At 43.8% G+C, this 18,530-nt stretch overlaps 1 protein-coding gene across 1 annotated transcript in view; it reads right to left on the reverse strand.

Annotated features, from left to right (window-relative positions):
• LY86 (lymphocyte antigen 86) overlaps nt 1-1,415 on the reverse strand; it is a 25,929-nt gene extending 24,514 nt beyond the window's left edge. The window contains exon 1 of the mRNA XM_010194505.1: nt 1,301-1,415. Coding sequence (XP_010192807.1) covers nt 1,301-1,415 — 115 coding nt within the window. The remainder of the gene's footprint in view (nt 1-1,300) is intronic.
• Nucleotides 1,416-18,530: the final 17,115 nt, after the last annotated feature.

Below are 18,530 nucleotides of genomic sequence, written 5' to 3' on the forward strand. Positions count from 1 at the left end.
TGTACCTCTTACCTTCCTATGTCTGGCAAACCAAAACAACTGACAAGCTCTAAACAAATGCATTTTGTTAGCTAGGCTAGTGGTGTGCATAGTAAGAAGCAATGCCTGACTGACACGTGCCCGGCAGACAAATTTCATCATCATTTGAATTGTCTCAAACTGTGCCTCTGTGTCAAGGCATCTCATGCTAACTGAGACCTGTTGAAGGAAGAGAATTAACTTATACAATGAATTCTTACTGAAATAAAGGTAATACCAAAGCTGATATTCAATATCTAATTAAATATTTTCCTAATACAGTATACCCATTTATAATATGTGAAGCCTGACTTTAGTCTCCTGGGAGCAGGCCAGTGAAGAATAGCATTACAAATATTTATTTACTTCTCTTGTCCCTTACTGGCTTTATTTTAATGGGTCTGCAAAACCGCATGAAAGCTACAGGGGAGAAAAAGCCCCCTGGGAAACCCTTTGTATCAGCATGAATTGGAAAAACAAACTCTAGGGTGCTCATTTGCCATGAATCACTTTTCACATCACGTGCGGAAAATGAATGAGGCGTCTGTGAATCTAATTCCCTTTGTCCCAGTTGTAAAGCAGATCAACACAACAGGAGAGGCACAAGGCCAGCAAAGCGAGAGGTGGAAAGCAGGCACCATTCAGTGAATTCATTTTCAGTCATTCCCGTGCCACTCGCTCCTTTTCTTCTCTGCAGATTTAAAGAACAAACAAACCCTGTGGTCCCTGGGAAATGCTTCTGTTAAGTGCTGCTGCCGAAGTCTCACTAAGCATGGTGGCAATGGCAGGGAACACAAATCCGTCCCACTGTCACACTGGGTCCCTCGTCAGTCCAAGTGAGAGGACAGAAACCACATCACCACAGCCTTGCAGCACGTTAGGAAAACAGCAGATCGGTGTATTGAAGAGTCTGTGTCATCCCAGAGGTAAAAAAGATAAAGATCTAGGGTCTTCCTCTTATTTTTTCATGTAACTTCAAAATAAAAATCCTAGTCATCTCTTTCATGCTGAACTGGATTTCTGAAAGCTGTGTATTATTCTGACTTAGGTTACATTATTTCCTCTTTATTAGCTTCTATGTAAATACAGTTAGATTTGTGTGTGTGTGTGTTTGCCAACCAACCATTTACGTTTGAAAAACTAAAAATATTCTACCTGCAAAATGCAGCGCTGGCTTGGTACTGTAACCTTTCCATTTATTGCCTGGGTTATAAGCCTCTCTCACTGCATAAGAACAACTGTTGCCCAGCTAAAAGGAAAATGGAAATTTAAAAAATCTCACCACAGCTTTTGTAATATATTTCCAAGTTGTCCTCTTTGCAGACTGTGTGCGTAGGCCATTCTGTGCTGGCATTGATGTACAGCAGGACTAAGATGAGAACATTTGTTGTCTTCATGGTGGTGGTGGTACTTTGCAGGGCTACTTCTGTCTGTCTCTCACTAACCCTCTGTGGAGGGAGGTGCCCCTTCCTCTCTCCAAGGAAGACAGGAGTTACTACATTCGCGCCAGCAGAAGGGCTAAGTGAGCTAACACAGCCTAGCTTGCCACAACGTGGTATAAACAAGAGGCTAATCAGAATTGGAGGGTGTTATTTCCGTGTACTTAGACTTCTGCTTTCTGCTTCATGTTAGTTTAAACTAATGGCAAATGAGCTAATCACACCTACTCGCTGCACGGCATAGCCTTGCCTCGGTGCCTGCTGGAACAGTGCTGCAAACTGTTTCGTTTTTCTGTCACTGCCAGGTTCTTCTCTTGAAGTCAAAGCATTTGGGTCAAGACTTCAGACAAGCTTATTTAGTCGTTCTGGCTACAAAACATTGCAATCCAAATCGCCCCATCTCAATCACGCAAAGTCAGACGAAATTTTGCATGATGGACAGTTTGGTTTCTATGTTCTTCTTAATTACAAATCTGTCTGCTAGAGGTGGGTTGCCTGAAGTTGACACCAAATAAGCAAGCCTTGAAACTTTTAGGGATTAATCCTTTCTGCTTCACTATGCTAAATACTGCATTTATGTTAGTTTTGTTCAGTAGTTCTTAGGAATGTACTATTTAACAGTATACAAAATCAAGTAAACCCAGGCTTATTTTATTTTTCTTCTGTCTTCCTGGTTATTTACCTGCTCAGTTGTGACACTGTGCACTCGTTATTCACACTAGTTTTTTTTTTAATCTGTGTTTTACGCAAAAATTAGTGGCTGTTGCAGGTGGCAGGAAATGATCTGTAAGGGAAGGACGGAAGGTTGCTGCATCTCCAGGAAACTTCTCCAGTTCAGTTTAAGATCTGGGATTGGAATAGAATTTCAAACTGCAGTTGCCAAAAAGATCTTTCCTGGACGGAGCACCAACTGGAAAAAAACTGCAAGCCAAATTCAACCATAAAGTAAATGTCTGCAGTAGTTTTCTCTGAGCTGGAGACAATGAGAAATTGGCTCTGTAGCATGACAGAGTTGGATAAAAGAACACTTTGGCCATGTCGGTCTTTCTTGCTCTGAAGGCCGTGAGTATTATTTGCTCTACCACTGAGTAAAGTTGAAGAGGGGAAAGCCTACATACTTTAGCAAACAGGAGAGCGCCTAACAAAATAATTACGAAATAATGTTAAATGGTACAGCTGTTCCTCAGGCAAAATCCTGGCTTGGATGAAGGTAATAAAATTAATCCCACAGATTAAAGAGAGGGCTGAGTTTTCAACCATGATGTATTAAATTTAAAAGCCAATTCGATGCAGTCCAAGAGACCTTGCTTTGAATAATGAGGCTCAGGCCTGCTTCGTGTTTTTGGATACTATCATAATGGCAAATTACACGTCCAGGGCCAGGATGAGAATCCAGGCAACTGTCCTTAGGCATGGAACATGTGTGAGTCATGCAAGAGATCTGGGTTACAGATCTGTCTGGTTTGACTGGACCTTGACTGTAGTTGATAGCTGACGCAGTTGCAAAAGGAATGGTAAGGAGAGATAATGTAAAGGATTACTGTAATACACTTAAAGTAGAATAATATAAAGTAAAAGGCCCTTCCCACTAAGGTCTACAAAGACAGTGAAAATTGGATATAGCAGTTTATTACAAAATGCAAAGTACTTCAGATCAGGACTGTGAGAACACAACCTCCAGGTATTTTTTTTTTTTTAGAAATTATATCATTATGGTCCTTCATTTAAAATGTCAGCATAATGCTCAATAACAATGAACAAAGCAAATCAAATGATAGGGCAAATGCTTCAAAGAGAGACCTGCTGGGGATCACTAAATAAACAAACCAAATCAGGCTCAGGACCTCTCCTGAGATGAAAATCATTGGAAGCCGGGAAAATATGTGGGAGAAATACCATACATGCTTGCCCTGCTCTGCATGCCTCCCTGTCCACACTGCTGAGAACAGATTACTGGGTTAAATGAAGCCTTGGTCTGGACTGGAACTGTTTACCTGGACACTGGACTTGTGTTTCACTTCTCCTTTCCTTGGTGCACCCCATCCATTGTGGTGCTTGTGACTTTTGAAATTCTGATTCAAAGCAGTCTTTCATCTTTGCAGAAGCCCTGTGGTAGCTGCTCTGCAGATATCCAGGAGTCTGGGCCTCACCTTGCAGAGATTTTAGTCTAAGCACAAGCAGACAACCTGGGAAAGTGGGGCAACACTGGACTTCTGGGATACAAGTCTTCCTGCATCACTGAAAGCAGGATGGCTGGGGTAGATCTGGTGGAAACCAAATATGACTTTGTAGATGAGCTCAGGAGCTCTGCAAGTGCCTACACCATTTCCCTGTCTGGTGCATAGACTCTCTCCTGTTCTTTTCAGACAGCTACTTCATCCTGGTTTTTTGGCAGTGCTCCTGACACTGACTCAAAATGACAAGTCACAAGATTTATTTTTTTTTGTGAGTGCGAGGCTGGAACGTGTGTCTCAAGTAGTTTTTGGGTAGCCAATGTTCTGAAGGGAAACAGCCATGATAAGTAATGTTTTGAAAGGCTGTACTGTCACTTCCACTTTGCCCCACCATTTTGTTCTCAAAAAAAAAGGTTCAAGTTTACAACATGTACTCCTGACACTGTTTCGCCATTTCATTCCCTGTGTAATCCTTGTATCTCCTAGAAAGAGCTTTATTACCAACTCCATCTGTTCTGAGAACTGCTTTCCCTTCAAACAGCCGAAGCCTGTGGGATGAGAAACTACATCTAAACGAAGTGGTATCAGTGCTGGCAGTGGGAATTCTGTTTTGGCAGGTTGCTTAGCTGGCCAACAAGCATGTTTATCTGCCTGATTGAAAGCTTTGACCATGGAGATAAGCAGCTCAAAAATGCCTGTAAAGAAAGCTATTTACTTAAAGAGTGGCAGCGGCTTCTTATATCTAAAGCACTCTTCACCATGTTTGGATGCTTCTGCAGTATTGAAGAGTGGAAAAGCCTCTTGTTCCTTATCAAGAAGATTATTATATCAGTAGTATAAGTGGGAAGACTAAAAGATACAAAGATAGCAGACTAGTAAGCAGATAAATCTTACATTGATGTCTGTAACTTCTTGGGTTGGCTGATTCAAGATTTCTGATATAACTGTACCAACAAATCACCTCCCCATCCTCAAGTAGCTTCTATTGTTAGCCTCTCATACCTATAACCAACAGCCAGTATTGGCTTCTTAGAGAAAGTATAGCAAAAAAAGAGGGGGTTTTTTTGGTGGGGTTTTTTGTTTGTTTTGTTCCTTGTCGCTTCAGGGTCCAATTCTCCCCTTTAGATTGCAGTTAATATTGAGTCATAACTGATTTAATAGACAGCAACATCTATTCATTAAACAACTTACTAGTAAGTAGCCTAATCATAAATATGCTATTAATAGATGCACTGTTACCAGTAATTTACAGTTGTATCATTGTGCTCAGTTACAACCAAATATAAAAACCAAATCTCATTCTCAGATCGTATAACTCACACCTATTTTATTATAATTCTGCCACCCTTCCCACCCATGCTACTTGGTGCCAGAGTGCAAGCCTATCCCTCTTTGCTCGCCCCTACTGAGTCTTTCGAGCGTGGACCTGATGGAGAGTCGCGTGGCTTGCTCACAGGGATTCCCTTCTGTATCCTCGCGGGCTTGGGTGCACAGGTAGCTTCAGTGCTGTTTTTAGGGACCTGCACTCCCACTGTCAGAAGATCCCATCCTTTTTTGTTCTTTACCTGATTTTCTCTTATTCCCTCTTCTTTCTGTTGCAGGACCCATCCTTTTTATCCTATCTTTACCACTTCCCTTTCCTTAGCCTAACACTTTGCAAACAAGCAAATCACCATTTAACTTTTTTTTAAATTGATCTCAATTCTGCTATGTGTGTTCTCAGATTTGATGTTTACAACACCTTTACTCAGGCAATGTTGGCCTTATGGGGTACTACTGATACAGTTGCTGAGGCACAGGTGGCTTCCTAAGACTACATCCCAGAACTACTTTACAATTATCTGGTTCATACTGGCAATGCTTTTTTAAATTTAATTTTATATGCTAGGGCAAATTATTCTACTTTAGCCTTGATTCCTCTACTTATCTCCAATTAATGCAAGCAGTTTCATAACTGAGGCCCAGCCTGCATACCAGAGCAACAAAGCGACATGTTTTTCATGCTCTCTTTTGTGCTCACACAGCATCCTTGCCCTTGAGTTGTTTTAATTGCTCTCTGGGTTCCCTGCAGAGGTTTAGCTGGTCATGAGGCTCAGTGTTCCAGCAGGGCCCCTTGCTTGTGTTCATACAACCACACATACACTATGACTTCTGCCAAAATAATTATGGGTATGTTGTTTTTCCTATGCTCCTGGCCAAGTTGTTGCATTTGCAGAACTTTTTCAAACATAGACCTAGATAGTGCTTCACCTAATCTGAGCAATAGGTTTTTCTCTTAAGAGTTCCTTTTATTTAAAGAGGTTTGTTTTTTTTTTCTCTCTGTTGTACAAGTCCAGTATAAGGTGAGTCCTAACCAACATCTAAGTTCTTTCTTTCAAACCAAAATCTTTTTTTCTTGCTTTGGCGTCTTTGTGTACTCCTGCATCATACAATGTAACATTTTTCACTGGGAAAGCTTTGCTGATTTCTCTTCCTTTTTCTTGCAGTACTTTCTGAGCAAAAGCTTTCTGCTTCATGGGTCTCCCACTAGTGGAAGACAGTGAGTGAAAATTTCTCAGCAAATAGATGAGGCTTCTCAGAAGAGATATCTTTACTCTATGTAGAAGTCAACTTTTCCTCCTGTGCTTGTAACAGAGAGTTTAATATTTTGGTTAAAAACCAACAAGGCCTAGAAATGCAATGCAAGCTAATGTGCCGCCACCCCCATTTCCAGCTGTACATGGGAGAAGGTGAATTTTGTTTTCTGAGATTTCTGCAGCGCTGGGGGTGTTTGAAGCGCTGCTCTGTCAGCAGCGTGCCTCGCAGGGCTCACGCACAGCATAAGCCTCTGCAGGAGCAGAGGCCAGCATGCCCTCAAGCCCCCGGAGCTTCTCCCTTTCATGGGGTAGGAAAGTTTCTGGGGTACGCCAGCTCTCCCAGGTGCCAATGCAGGACCTGCTCAGGGACACCCAACTCCTGCAGTTACCCCTTGTCCCTGCAAGTGCTTCAGGACCAAGGCAAGAGCTGGGGCTGAAGCTTCTGCAAAGCAACAAAATTTGATGCAAGCAGGACTGGCAGATGGGGCTGCTGTTTTGTGCTTTCTCTGAGTGCCATAAAGCTGAGCTTTGCCCAGCCCTGGCATGCTCTCAGCACAAGCCCTTTGTGGCTGTCTGGGGCTGGGCTGCTGCCCAGGAGTACCTGCTTCTCATGAAACACTGGTGCTGTTTGTTTATAGCATGAGCCTACATAGTTTTATAGAGATCAGATTGTAATTATGTTGATACTTTAAACAGTAGAGGACTACTGTGTTAGCTACCTTGCAAATTTTAATTGCTCTTTTTTAAATTAAAGCTTTCAGGGAAAGGGAGTAGTTAGTGGTATGGAGAAAAGGAAAGAACGTTTTCCTTTTTATTATTTATATTAAATGTTCCAAAAACTATTTAGGTATGTATGTTATAAATTTTCAGGACTCCATCTGGAGTCTGCAGTCTGTGGGACAGATTAAAGACTCATAGTTCATCTGCAACCAAGTTAAAAGGTGTGCGTTTGCACCAACTTACACCCTTTAGGCCATGCAGATGTAATAGATAACGTGCAAAAGTGGAGACTTGTACAGCTTCTTTCTGGTTACAAACCAGGCTTTTCCAGGAGGAAACTGGTGGACAGTCGTGGAGAAAGGGCAAAATTGAACTGTTGTCATGAAGTGAGCATACTGAATATTTCTAGATTTTAACATTTGAATCCTTACATTTGTAAGGGCAACAAGGCAGATATCATAGTGTGAGTTAGTTGTAGGCGACCCAACCAGGATGAAGAGATAGATAAAATATTCCATAGGCAGCTGGGAGAAGTCTCACATTTGCTCCCCCTTGTACTCGTGGGGGACTTCAACTTCCCATATGTCCACTGGAAATACAACACAGCAGAGAGGGAACAGTCCCAGAGGTTCCTGGAGTAGATATTGTGCTTAAGTACATGGTCTGGTGGTGGACTTAGTAGGGCTGGTTCAATGGTTGGACTCAATGATCTTAAAGATCTTTTCCAACCGAAACCATTCTATGATTCTATTCTATAATATCCAAGATTTCAAAGACTTATATGCAATTTCAAATATGGTGTCTTCATATGAAAACACAGATTATTATTAAAACTCCACTTATTTATCAGGTGCTGAAAGACAAGATGAAGAAATTCTGATTTTTGGGCTTCTAGAGTTCTACTGGTAGCAGGAAAGGCATTTGAAACATAGATGAGGTTGATGGGTGGTATCCAGGCAAGAGCAATTGTCTGATTTCCAGTTTAAATGTATCACTATATTTTTTTGTTGCCCTCAGTTGTACTGTGATGCCAGGGACTCTTCTGCAGTGATACAAACTCTGTGCTCAGCCCCAAGGAGGGAACCAGATTGTCTACTTTATGGCCTCTTCTCTTTGCACCTTCTTTCTGTGGGGAAAACAGCATCAGAGACACAGAAAACATTCACTTGTGGTAGGTTTGGGGCAGAACGGTGATATTTATATACTAGTCCTCGGTCCTTTGTTTGCATGGAGGGAGGAAACGTAGGCCAAGATTGTTCTGGTGCTCCTTGAAGAGGATAGCCATACTTGTGATGTGGCTAAGGTGACACATGTGCACCTATGGAGTGAGTGTCTGAGAGTTTATGACATTATTCTTGCATGAGTGCTTCTGGGTGTGCTCACCCCTTTCGCAGTGTGCACTTCTGAATTAGGGAATGGGAAGGAGGGAATCTGACTGCACCACTCAGAGCTGAGGCAATGATACATGCATGTGTTTATTTGTGGTTTGCATTGCATGTTCGTGATACAAATGTACACGAGCCTAAGGCTGAAAATAAATTCTTGCCTTGGAGTCAGGTGGTATCTGAAACCATAGTAAGGGTGGAAACAACTAAACCAGCTTTGATGGAAAGAGAAAAGCATTTACCTGTTCCTGCATCTCCCCTCCTTGGTTCCATCAACCCATGTCAATAACTGTGCAGAGTTATTACTTGTAGCAGTCAGGTTTTGAGGTGGGAATTTTCTAGTCAATAATCTTCTTGGAAAATACCACATCACTGAGTTCAAAGCTTCTTATGGAAGTGCTGGTACAATGTGGTGGGAATGTGCACACCAGCAGAGGAGTTTTCTCGGCACCAGGAGCACGCACTGCAGCTAGCAGCAAGCTCGCTTTCCACAGTAGCCTGTATAGGTTGAGAAACTTTTTTACTTCTTGTGATGCTGGAGTTCAGAGCAGACACTTGTATGAGGACTTCTCCTGGGCTAATGGACTCTGAGCTGCTATGGGGTGGCCTCCTTTTGTTCAGATGAAGCTTAGAATGGGAGAAGCTTTGAAACCTCAAGCTTCAAAGGGGTGAGAAAGGGTGTTTTGCACTGCTCTTCTGTCCCTTCGGTGGACTGCCTGTCAGTGCATGGTGGCAGCAGTAATATGGTGAGGCACTGCTTTGGTAAGCAGCCTTTTATTAGCTAAGGAAATGGCCTCTGGCTTAGCATGAACTTGGCAGGTCTTGTTATGTCAGGAGTCAATCCTGTGCTGCTTTATGGCTGTGCTTGTGAGCAGCTCTTCAGCCAGGCAATGTGTTTAAATTGGTGTTGAATCAGGATCGCAGTGGATCAATGGCTTCTATTAAAACCCCATGGCTCTTCTGGATGGGCTGAATTTGTTTGTCAACATTGTGGTGCTAGTGTGCAACTTTGGATCGATGCAGATCGGTGCTGGTTAGGCAGTGAGGAACAACACATCAGGACAGTTGAACTGCTGTCAGCTTTTGTAACTCTGGCGGAAATGGGTACTTCTCCGTCCTGGCTAACAGAGCCTTCTCTGTGTTCACAGAAAAGTGACTCCCTGTAGAATAAGCTCCATTTGCCATCTGGGAAATGCTCAGCTGTGTCCAGGCGCTCCTTCCATAATACACCCTGGGACCTTGTGGCGGAGCAGACTCAGCAAAGGACCAGTTAATGTTTGGTGCAAGGAACAGAGTTTCTGGCTCTACAGAGAAATTCTGTTTACAGGTGACTCAAAGGGGCAAGAAGTGATATCTATAGATATCAAGTATCTATAGCCAAATGCACACAGTGGAACAATGTGAAGTTTTGGAGTTGCGCAAGTATTGTGTCAAGGAACTTGGCAACTCAGCAGGATTTTGGCTTGGATAATCATACAAAAGCAGGGATGAATGTCCAAAATAGCTGCCCTTGTGCTTCTGGATCACCTATCACTGATAGTGTTTTTCCCCTGGAATGATCCAGATGACTTCCACATGAGCCTGACATGAAATCTTTAAAAATATTCTTGTAATCACATGTTGGCAGGCATGGAAAGAAGTGTCTGTTCACTGAAAACACTGTAAAAGGGAGCAATTGAAAGTGGAGGTCTCTTACCAACAACAGACATTGTGAACAAGCAACCCGGTCATTCCAGGCAAGAAAGCAGGGCTTAAATTAGGCAAGAATTTTGGATTTTGCTGACCTGCTTCATTTGCTCCGTTTTGGTACCCAAACATTCCCAAATCTGTATTTCTCCTCTCCTTTCTGACTGATGGGTGATAAGGTTGGATTTATTTGGATGCATGGAAAAAAGGAGACGAAGGAACTACAGCTGAAGGAAGGCTAAGTTTAAACTGGATTCTGAGGTATTTTAGGAATGAATTTCAGACTGGTCAGTCTCCTGCCAAAAAGTTGTGTGTCTGATGCAAATGAATTTCATAGCTGCTGCCAACGTTCTCCCAGCTACATACTTCCAGCAACAGCGTGTCTTCTAAGAGAGTTTGCAGATGCTCCTGGTGAAGCTATTCCTGAATTTACAGTCTGAGAACAGGGGGAGAGAAACACAGGGTTTCCTGAGTGTCCCCTTGTTGTCAGCTCGATGCCAATGATGAGAATGCAAGGAGGTCGTTTTCTTGATGGCTTGTGCTGTTTTATCAAATGCTGCTCTGATGGAAGATACCACTCCCGCTGTGTTGAGCGTTATAGTAATTGTGCAGGAAGAGCTTGGCTGCTGCAACCAAATCCAAGTCTGACAGGAGGGAGCAGAACCTGGTACAGGCTTCTCCTTACTAGGTTGGAGGGAAGGACGTGCTACATCCATTCCTTCCTCAGGCATGCAGAGGACAGAGCTGGTGCAGGGATGGCTACAGCCAGGGCAGGGGGCTTCAGACTTGCTGAAATCCAAGTTCTTTGCCCAATCTCCCGAGGATGCCATTGCAGTGAGCTGTTCTCCATCCCACTACCTCAGCCAGGCACTCCAGCAGGCACAGGATGGGGTGGATTGCATCTGATGTGAGGGTGGCATAGAGCTGAGTGCAATCTGTGACAGGAATTTGCCAACAAGGCAGCAATTATAGGCATAGGATGATACGCCTGAAGGACCATTACCACTTCTCTAACATTTCCAGAGAGGATGACAGGAGCCATTTTAAGATGAAACTGCTACTCCCTGCTGTGTTTTGGGGTGAGACAGCAGGGATCATTCCTCAGTGGCACGAGAAGATTAAAAAGTCCCAAAGCAGACAGCTGTAATCTGAGCACTATCTCTGGTTGCTGTTCAGACAGAACAGTGAGAAAACCATCATCTTTGGTCCAGGTCCTGGCCTGATACCACATTACAATGCTGACAGTGCTATTGTGCCTGGCCAGGAAGCCAAACTTGCTTTCTTTAATAAGAGTTCCTTAGAGATGGGGCAAGTAATATTTTAGGGTAGGCTGCTTTTTCTCAACAAACATTGAGAGCATCATCTGGGAGAACTTCCAGCTCATTCTAGCTTCTGTTTCCTTCATAGAAGTCAGTATGGATCAGAGCCACAAGGTATTTCTAGTATGAAGATTGCCAGAGATCTATAATTAATCTATGGACCTTCTTGTCCCAGGAAACCAGTGTGGCTATAGATAGATTTCTTCAGAAAAGCCAATCTATCTGTCTTTGCATGGCAGCTTTCCCTTCCAGGTAGGCAAATACAAGCTTTCTGAGTTAACAAGGACATGACAGTTTGGACTAGCTAAGCCAAATTTGGATGTTGCTGAGATGAAGAAATGGGATTTTTTTGGAGTTTCCTCTGGCAGAGAAAAGTTTCACTAGCAGCCTTGGTCAAAGCCTGTCTGAATCTGTTTCCTAGCAGGAACGTGCTCATCTTTCCTCCTGCTTCTGTCGCAATCTCTTCCAGAGGATTGGTGGTGTTGGTGGGAAGGAGCAATTGCATTGGTTTGGAGGGCTCAGTTTGCTATGAGCACCCCAGCCCGAGCCCTGCGCTGGCTGGAAAGAATGACGTGAGGAAATAGGATCACGGAGCCTGGGGAGAAGCTTTGCAGACCACCTGGCCTTCAAATTCCTGGCACTGTTCAAACTTGTCTCTGTAGGAAATCCATGTTCCAAGTCAAGCTCAGGTCACATGAGAAAATGAATTTGGCAGGAATATTATCAGTCCCTAGTGATCTGCCAACAAATCTACCCCAAGCATCTTGCTCCATGGCTCTATGCTCAGAATAGAGCAGCACAACTGACAGCCCAGTGTAGAAATGTACTTACAGAAGTGCCTGGAGGTAGCTTCTGCAGGCTTTCCCATGAACCAATGCTGCTGCAAGCTGACTTGCCTTAGCATCATGTTCTGCTTTTACAGAAAAATAAAAGGCAAGGGCTGAGGAAGGGCTTGAAAGCAGAGAGAATTAAGGTGGCAGGAAAAAAGACACTTCTTAGTTTTCTTTGTTCCTAGTGTCCTAGGAAGACTTCAGTCCTCATGTGTGCTGTTTAGTCACTCAAAAATGTACAAATGTAGGGACAATTCATACTTTTGTGCCCACCTGACCTCCTCTGACATCATTAGTAGCAACTGGTGAGATGTTGGCGTGTGCATTTAAGTGCCGTTTCGTGCATTGTTTTTCCCTAAGTAACTCAGCTTCAGAGCAAGGTGCATAAGGAAAACGAAATTCAAAATGACTCTGGCACAATTATAGTAGAAATAAGCAGCTCTTGAGCTTAATGCAGATGCCATAATAGGAAACATAATCTCATTTCCTCCTCTCTTTTTTCATCTTTTGTGTTAGGTGCTCTGGCATCATCTCTATGTGGGATGTTCAGAAATTTTATTGCATTGAGCATATCTGGGAATTGGGAGGCCTCTTTATTACAGAAGGCAGAGATTTTTGAGATGGGCTGTCAACAACTTGCAATGTTTTAATGTCCCTTCAAGGTGACTGAAGGGTGCACTTGGTACAGAAGGGCCCCTTGGAGCACTATAACAGGAAACACAGGACTTCCCATTCAGGCCACAAATTCTTGAAAATTAGAGGCCTGAAATTAGTTCTGTAAATCAACCCTTCTATATGCATAAGCACAAACATAACTATGGAAAGTGCTAATTTTCAGGGTTTTGCTGTGAGATCCAACTGTGGGCATTCAAGGCTGAAACTCTGAGCTGTGGTGTTTCCTAAAGGAACTGAGAAACCACATATTTGAATAGCTTTCCTTTAAGTTCGTGAATGTGACTGTATATGTGTTGATCTGCATATTTATTTCTGTATCTTATATAAACGTAAGACACATAATATTTATCTTCTATAAATAAATATATGTATGTATAAGCAAATAAATATTAAAACAAGTAAATATGAATACTTATTTTTATACATTTTTATTTAGATTACCTAAGTTCTGCTGGGAGACAATTAGAAATATCTAATTATTCACTGGAGTGAAGAACACCCTGAAGAGAAACCTTTTAAAATCCAGGTATGAGAAAAGCAACTGAGACTGATGGGATAGGTTTCTCCCTTGGTAGTTATGCAAATAGTGCAGGTATGGCTGTAGTCACTGCAGTGCTGTGGGTGAAACAGTATTTTGTTTTCCTTCAGATTGTCTCCTCCAGTCTTTACGTGGATAAGTAAGGATGACAGGTGTAAGACTGGGGGCAGAGGTTGTGACATCCCCAAGGTCTGGAGACAGAACTGTATTCCCATGTGTTATCTTACAGTCCCAACACACATAATCTGCTCTGTGATGCTCAGGGGATGGAAGGGGCTCTAGCTCATTAGTGGGGAATGCTTCTGCTCCCAGTTTGCACTAACCAAATATGTGAGCAGCAACAAAAGGCAGCAAAGACACTGAAGGAGCCAAGTTAATTCAAAGGCAGTTTTTGGTGAAAGAGCACCTGCTTGAGGCTGAGCAAGGCATCCTCCTCCTGTTCCTCAAAACAGGGTGGTGCACTGGGGATAGTTTCCAAGGTAAAGACATCAGTTAGCCAGTGCCCCCAAATTTGAAGAGGCTGAGGGAGGGAGTTGAGACTTGTACTCTGCTCAGGCTGGCACTCTGGATGCCAGAGCAGGTAGCCTGCTAATGAGTCAAACTATGTCGTTAAAGCTGAGAAACATGGAGTTGTCAGCAATGAGAGGGGTGGAACATAAAAGACTTGCGTTGCAGGCGGAAAGATGCACGCTGGAAGTTTTCCCTTATTAAGGCTTTGTCTGGATGTGCCTTGTTGCCACTGAAGTTTTCTCCTGCAGTTTTGGACTTGGATTTTCCCAGGAGAGGCTGTGGGCCCTCCTGCTTGCTTGGAGGGGTGGGAAGAGGAGAGCAGAGGGATGGCTGGGTCCAGCTGGAGATGGCCTGGGTGGCTCCGCACATCTATTTCCAGGCGAGCCACCTGATGGTGCTGTTTGTTCAAGTTCCTGGCTGCGGCGGATGCTCCTCGCCTGCAGAGCTGTGGACCTGCATGTAGATCTGCCTTACCACGGAGCATGTAATTAATAAATAAATTATAAAAATAGGTCTGCATCGCCCACCCGGCTCTGGCGGTGGGAGCTCACCTTTCTGCCAGGGCCCGGGGCAACAGCTGATGGGGTTTTAAAGCTTGATTTTAAGAAAGTGCCTTGGAAAAGGTCTGGGGGATGCCAGGCCTGGGTGCCTCTGCATTTTGTGGAGGCTGACGATGGCTTGCTAGGTTTTCCTAATTTATTTTGCATTCTGCTCACAATTTCCATTGTGGAGCTTTCCCGTACGAGGATTAGCCGTCACAAGCGGTGCAGTGCAGCGCTGGCAACCTCCCTGGAAATCACACATCCTGAATAACGATGAGCGCCGAATGCAGGACACAAAATCCACCCTTCTGCTCACTAAATCAGCACTGGGCAACGCTACCTCAGACAAAGAACAGTGCTTGGCGACACCCCTGTTCCCAGAGCCTGCCCTCCTTGCAAACCCAGCTCCCTCTCTGCAGGGGCTTGCATCAAAATGCACAGGCAAGGCAAGCAATGCAAACTGAGGAAGCTTCTGCACAGCACCAGGCACCTATTTGGGGGTGCCAGGCTCTCTGTTTGCTCTGGGGGATACAGGCTTGCATTTGCCGTCTCAGGAACCAAAATCCTTGGTTAAGGACTAGTTGTGTGGTGCTTTGCAGCATAGGTCCCAGGGATGGGGTGAATGGTGTGAGCAACCAGGGCCAACATACTGAAGAGAACAGAACAGCTCACTCTCTTGCCTTGCTTGGTTCATTTTCTGATAGGGAGAGAGGACAGGGAGTAAAATTTAGCCCAGGTTGCCCCACTCACTCCCACCACTGGCAGCACGACCAGTAGGTCCATCTGAAGTGAACAGGCTGGCTCCTCATTTGTTTCTTACTGTCATGATGATGAGTCCAACTAGATTTCTTTCTGTTTGTGTTTGCTACTTGTCTGCGCTGACAAAACATGCGTAGTTTGTAGCTCCCTCGCTTCAGCTGGCTGCTGTTCCATTTTAATGCAAGACGCTTTGTCAGAGGTCATTTACTCAGTATGTTGCTGGGCCATTTACAAATGTGAGCTGATGAATATTTCATTGTCGTTCACCAGGAATTCTGTTGAAGTGAGGAGCTTCACGGCAGTGAGTCAGTACATGATGTGCTCAACCTGAAATTATTTCCTTGCTGCATCTCTTGTCAGACGTGCTAATTGCTGACGTTCAGGAGGTAAATTTTGTGGAAGGAGGAGGAATGTGTATATATATTAATATAATAATACTGTTTATCTCACCTTAGTTCTGCTTAAATATCCCTGGAATCAGCGCTGCTCAGGAAAGGGGCTCTTTTGATGAAATAGCAAGCAAAACCAGCCATCTCTTCCTGTTTGCTCTAAGAGCAGTACCCAGGCTGGCTTTCCTTCCTGCAGTGCCACACCTCCAGGAGGGAGGCTCTGCTGGACTCAAAGACTGCCTCTTAAGTGCCAGGAAGAGAGAGTACTTGCAGCGGAGTAGTTGGTGAGACCAATTTATCTTGCTGCAAAACATCCTACTGGAAGCAGGGCACACTGTGCAGGGGATGCATGCCAGTGTTAATGCCTGCTTGAGACTGTAAAGAGCCTGAAGCAATAGTTCTGCAGAGGGAGACCCAGGCCATTTGTCTCAGAGTCTGACTATGATTCAGGCACCAGCATCATTAGGTATTTTATTGTTGAGCCAACTGAAGAAAATGGAGGCTGGGACAGAGTACCAAGGCTGACAGCAGGGGTCTCTAAAAGGTAGTTTACCTGGCAGCTGCCAGCTGAGAGGGAGGACCTTGCTGTACCATGGCAGTGGAGTGGCAGCACAAAGTCCCAGCTGCATGCCAAAGTATGCAGAGGTGCTGGTGGCAGTGCCTCCCACCTCACCTGCTGAATGGGAAAAACCCAGTGGGAAGATGTTTTCACGTTATGGTGTTGCTCACCACTGTAAACCACTTTGTGTTGTACTCGGGGATTTTCTGGACTGCACAGCTTTCGTGGTGAACAATGTCTCACGGATAACTAGTGCTATGGGGAACGTTAAGGCACACTGTGTTTCACTGGAGAGAAAATTATCCAACCGAAGAGGTCCTGTAGCCATCCAAGCTTCTTCAGCCCTCTCTCATGGTGGTGCTGAAGTCAGGCTCTGGGGGTCTACCAGTAACAAAGGTTATTGTAACCATGCCATACACCAGAGATGGAAAGGAGGCCATGTGTACCTGGAAGTCGTCTGCTTCCATGCATTCTTGGAAGCTTCTCTCTGCTGCCCAGACCACCGGGATGGGCTGAAAAGTGTGCCTGCTCTTGTGCTTACTACTGGCTGGTCATCAGGTGTTTCAGAGCTAGAGCAAAGGAGATGCTGTGAATATATAAAATTTGGTAGCTGTGTAGAAAGCAGGGGGTCATCCTGTCAGTTGCAGAGGAGAAAGGTTGGTAGTTTGGAACTAGGCTCCACAACTCTTCTGAAAGTGGAAAAAGACATGGGGTCCTCTTTTCACTTTTCCATCTCAGTTTGGTCTATGTTACAGAGTTCACATAGCTCTTAATATTGCAGTTTGTCTGGTACAGCATGCTCTTACACAACAGGCCATCCCATGCTGGACTGTAGGTAAGGTCCTGTAAGCCCAGCTGGGTGCCCTGCTTTGTGTGAAGCTTTTGTCATGCGCTATGCAGAACAGAGACTGCATCTGGAAACAGGGCAGATGTGGACTTAGTGGTGTGTTCCCCAGTCTGCTGGCTTTTTTGGGACTGAGAAGGAGCTTCATGCTGGTGACACTAGTCTAGTCATTGCTGTTCAAAGGGGTCTGGTGTGAACTCATAGCACATGAACTAACCCTCAGTACCCTCCAAACTGCCTGGAAAGAGCTTTAATCTGCATGCTCTGTGGGGTTTTTACTTTGGGGCATGTTTTAATTTGTTTTTAAGATTCTGTAAAGTCTCTTAACGTGGACGGTCCACCACTGTGCTATTCAAGTCACCCTGTGTATACATATGGTATGCTTTCTCTTATTGAGTGTTTTGACATAGTTTCTGGAAGCACCCCTAGGAGAGGTCTGGTTATCCTATGTACAATGTCACAGCCAGCCTTTGGTTCCTGGCACTGGCTCCCCCCAGAAAGGGCCCCAGACCCAGTGAGGACAGCAGGGACATTTGACGTAGAAGTAGGATTAGGCTTGGATGGACTTTTTGTGACTGGAAATTTTAATCTCAGTCCTGCCAGAAGCTTCACTTATATGTCTGGGAAAATCAACATTTTGACTCCTTTTAACTACTCTGTGCTTCATCTGAACTTTTTTGAATAGGTTTTGGAAGGTTTTTGTTATGATTTTTTTTTTTTCTCTTTAAACTTGACTAATGTCTTCATGGTTTTTTGGGCTGGCACCCTATGATAGAAGGTGCTCGCTGAAAGCACTGAAGGTAGGCCAGCTTGTGAAAGGAGGATATCATCTGGAAGTTAGGTATGTGGGAACTTGATGCCAATATTCATGAAACGCAATGAAAGCAAGCAGTATGGAAAAAAATGTGAAGGTGTCCTAGACTCCATCATTCTCTTTATTGGGATGCTTAGTAGAATTTTTTAAAATATGATTGGATTTTTAATTTGATTAATTATAATGTCAGCATTAAACTGATTCTACAGCCAGTTCTTCCAAAACAGCTCAACTAACCTGTAGGTCTTTAAAATATAATTAATAACTTTTTGTAGAGTGAGACTTCTTCTCTGTGGGGGTGCAGGCATATGTGGGTGGTTACTGAGAATACATGGTACTCTAGTAACTTCTTGCTGTCTCTCTTCCACTCTCTTTCTGATGCACACAGTTATTATGGACCAAAATTTGCCACTTCTGTCATCTTAGAAATAAACAGAACTAGTCATAGGGCAAAACATGACTTACTACAAATACAAGTGACAGAAACTGTATCTGAAGAAGGTATCTGAACAAAATTGGTAATTTTTAATAACGCTTGGTTTGTTTCCAAAGAGGAGAGCAAATGAATGAACTTGTATTATGCTCTAGGTGAAGGAAGAAGGATTATTATCATTCTAGAGAAACTTGGTGATGGCAGGATAATTACAACAGAAATTGCTAATTGAGGCAGGGTGTCTAAATTTTGATTCAGGATGAGTTTTCTCAGCAACATTGATGACATTTGTGCCTTTGACACAGTCTCCCACAGCATCC

This window comes from Mesitornis unicolor, unplaced genomic scaffold, assembly GCF_000695765.1.
Source record: "Mesitornis unicolor isolate BGI_N332 unplaced genomic scaffold, ASM69576v1 scaffold32961, whole genome shotgun sequence".
Taxonomy (NCBI): Eukaryota; Metazoa; Chordata; class Aves; order Mesitornithiformes; family Mesitornithidae; genus Mesitornis; species Mesitornis unicolor.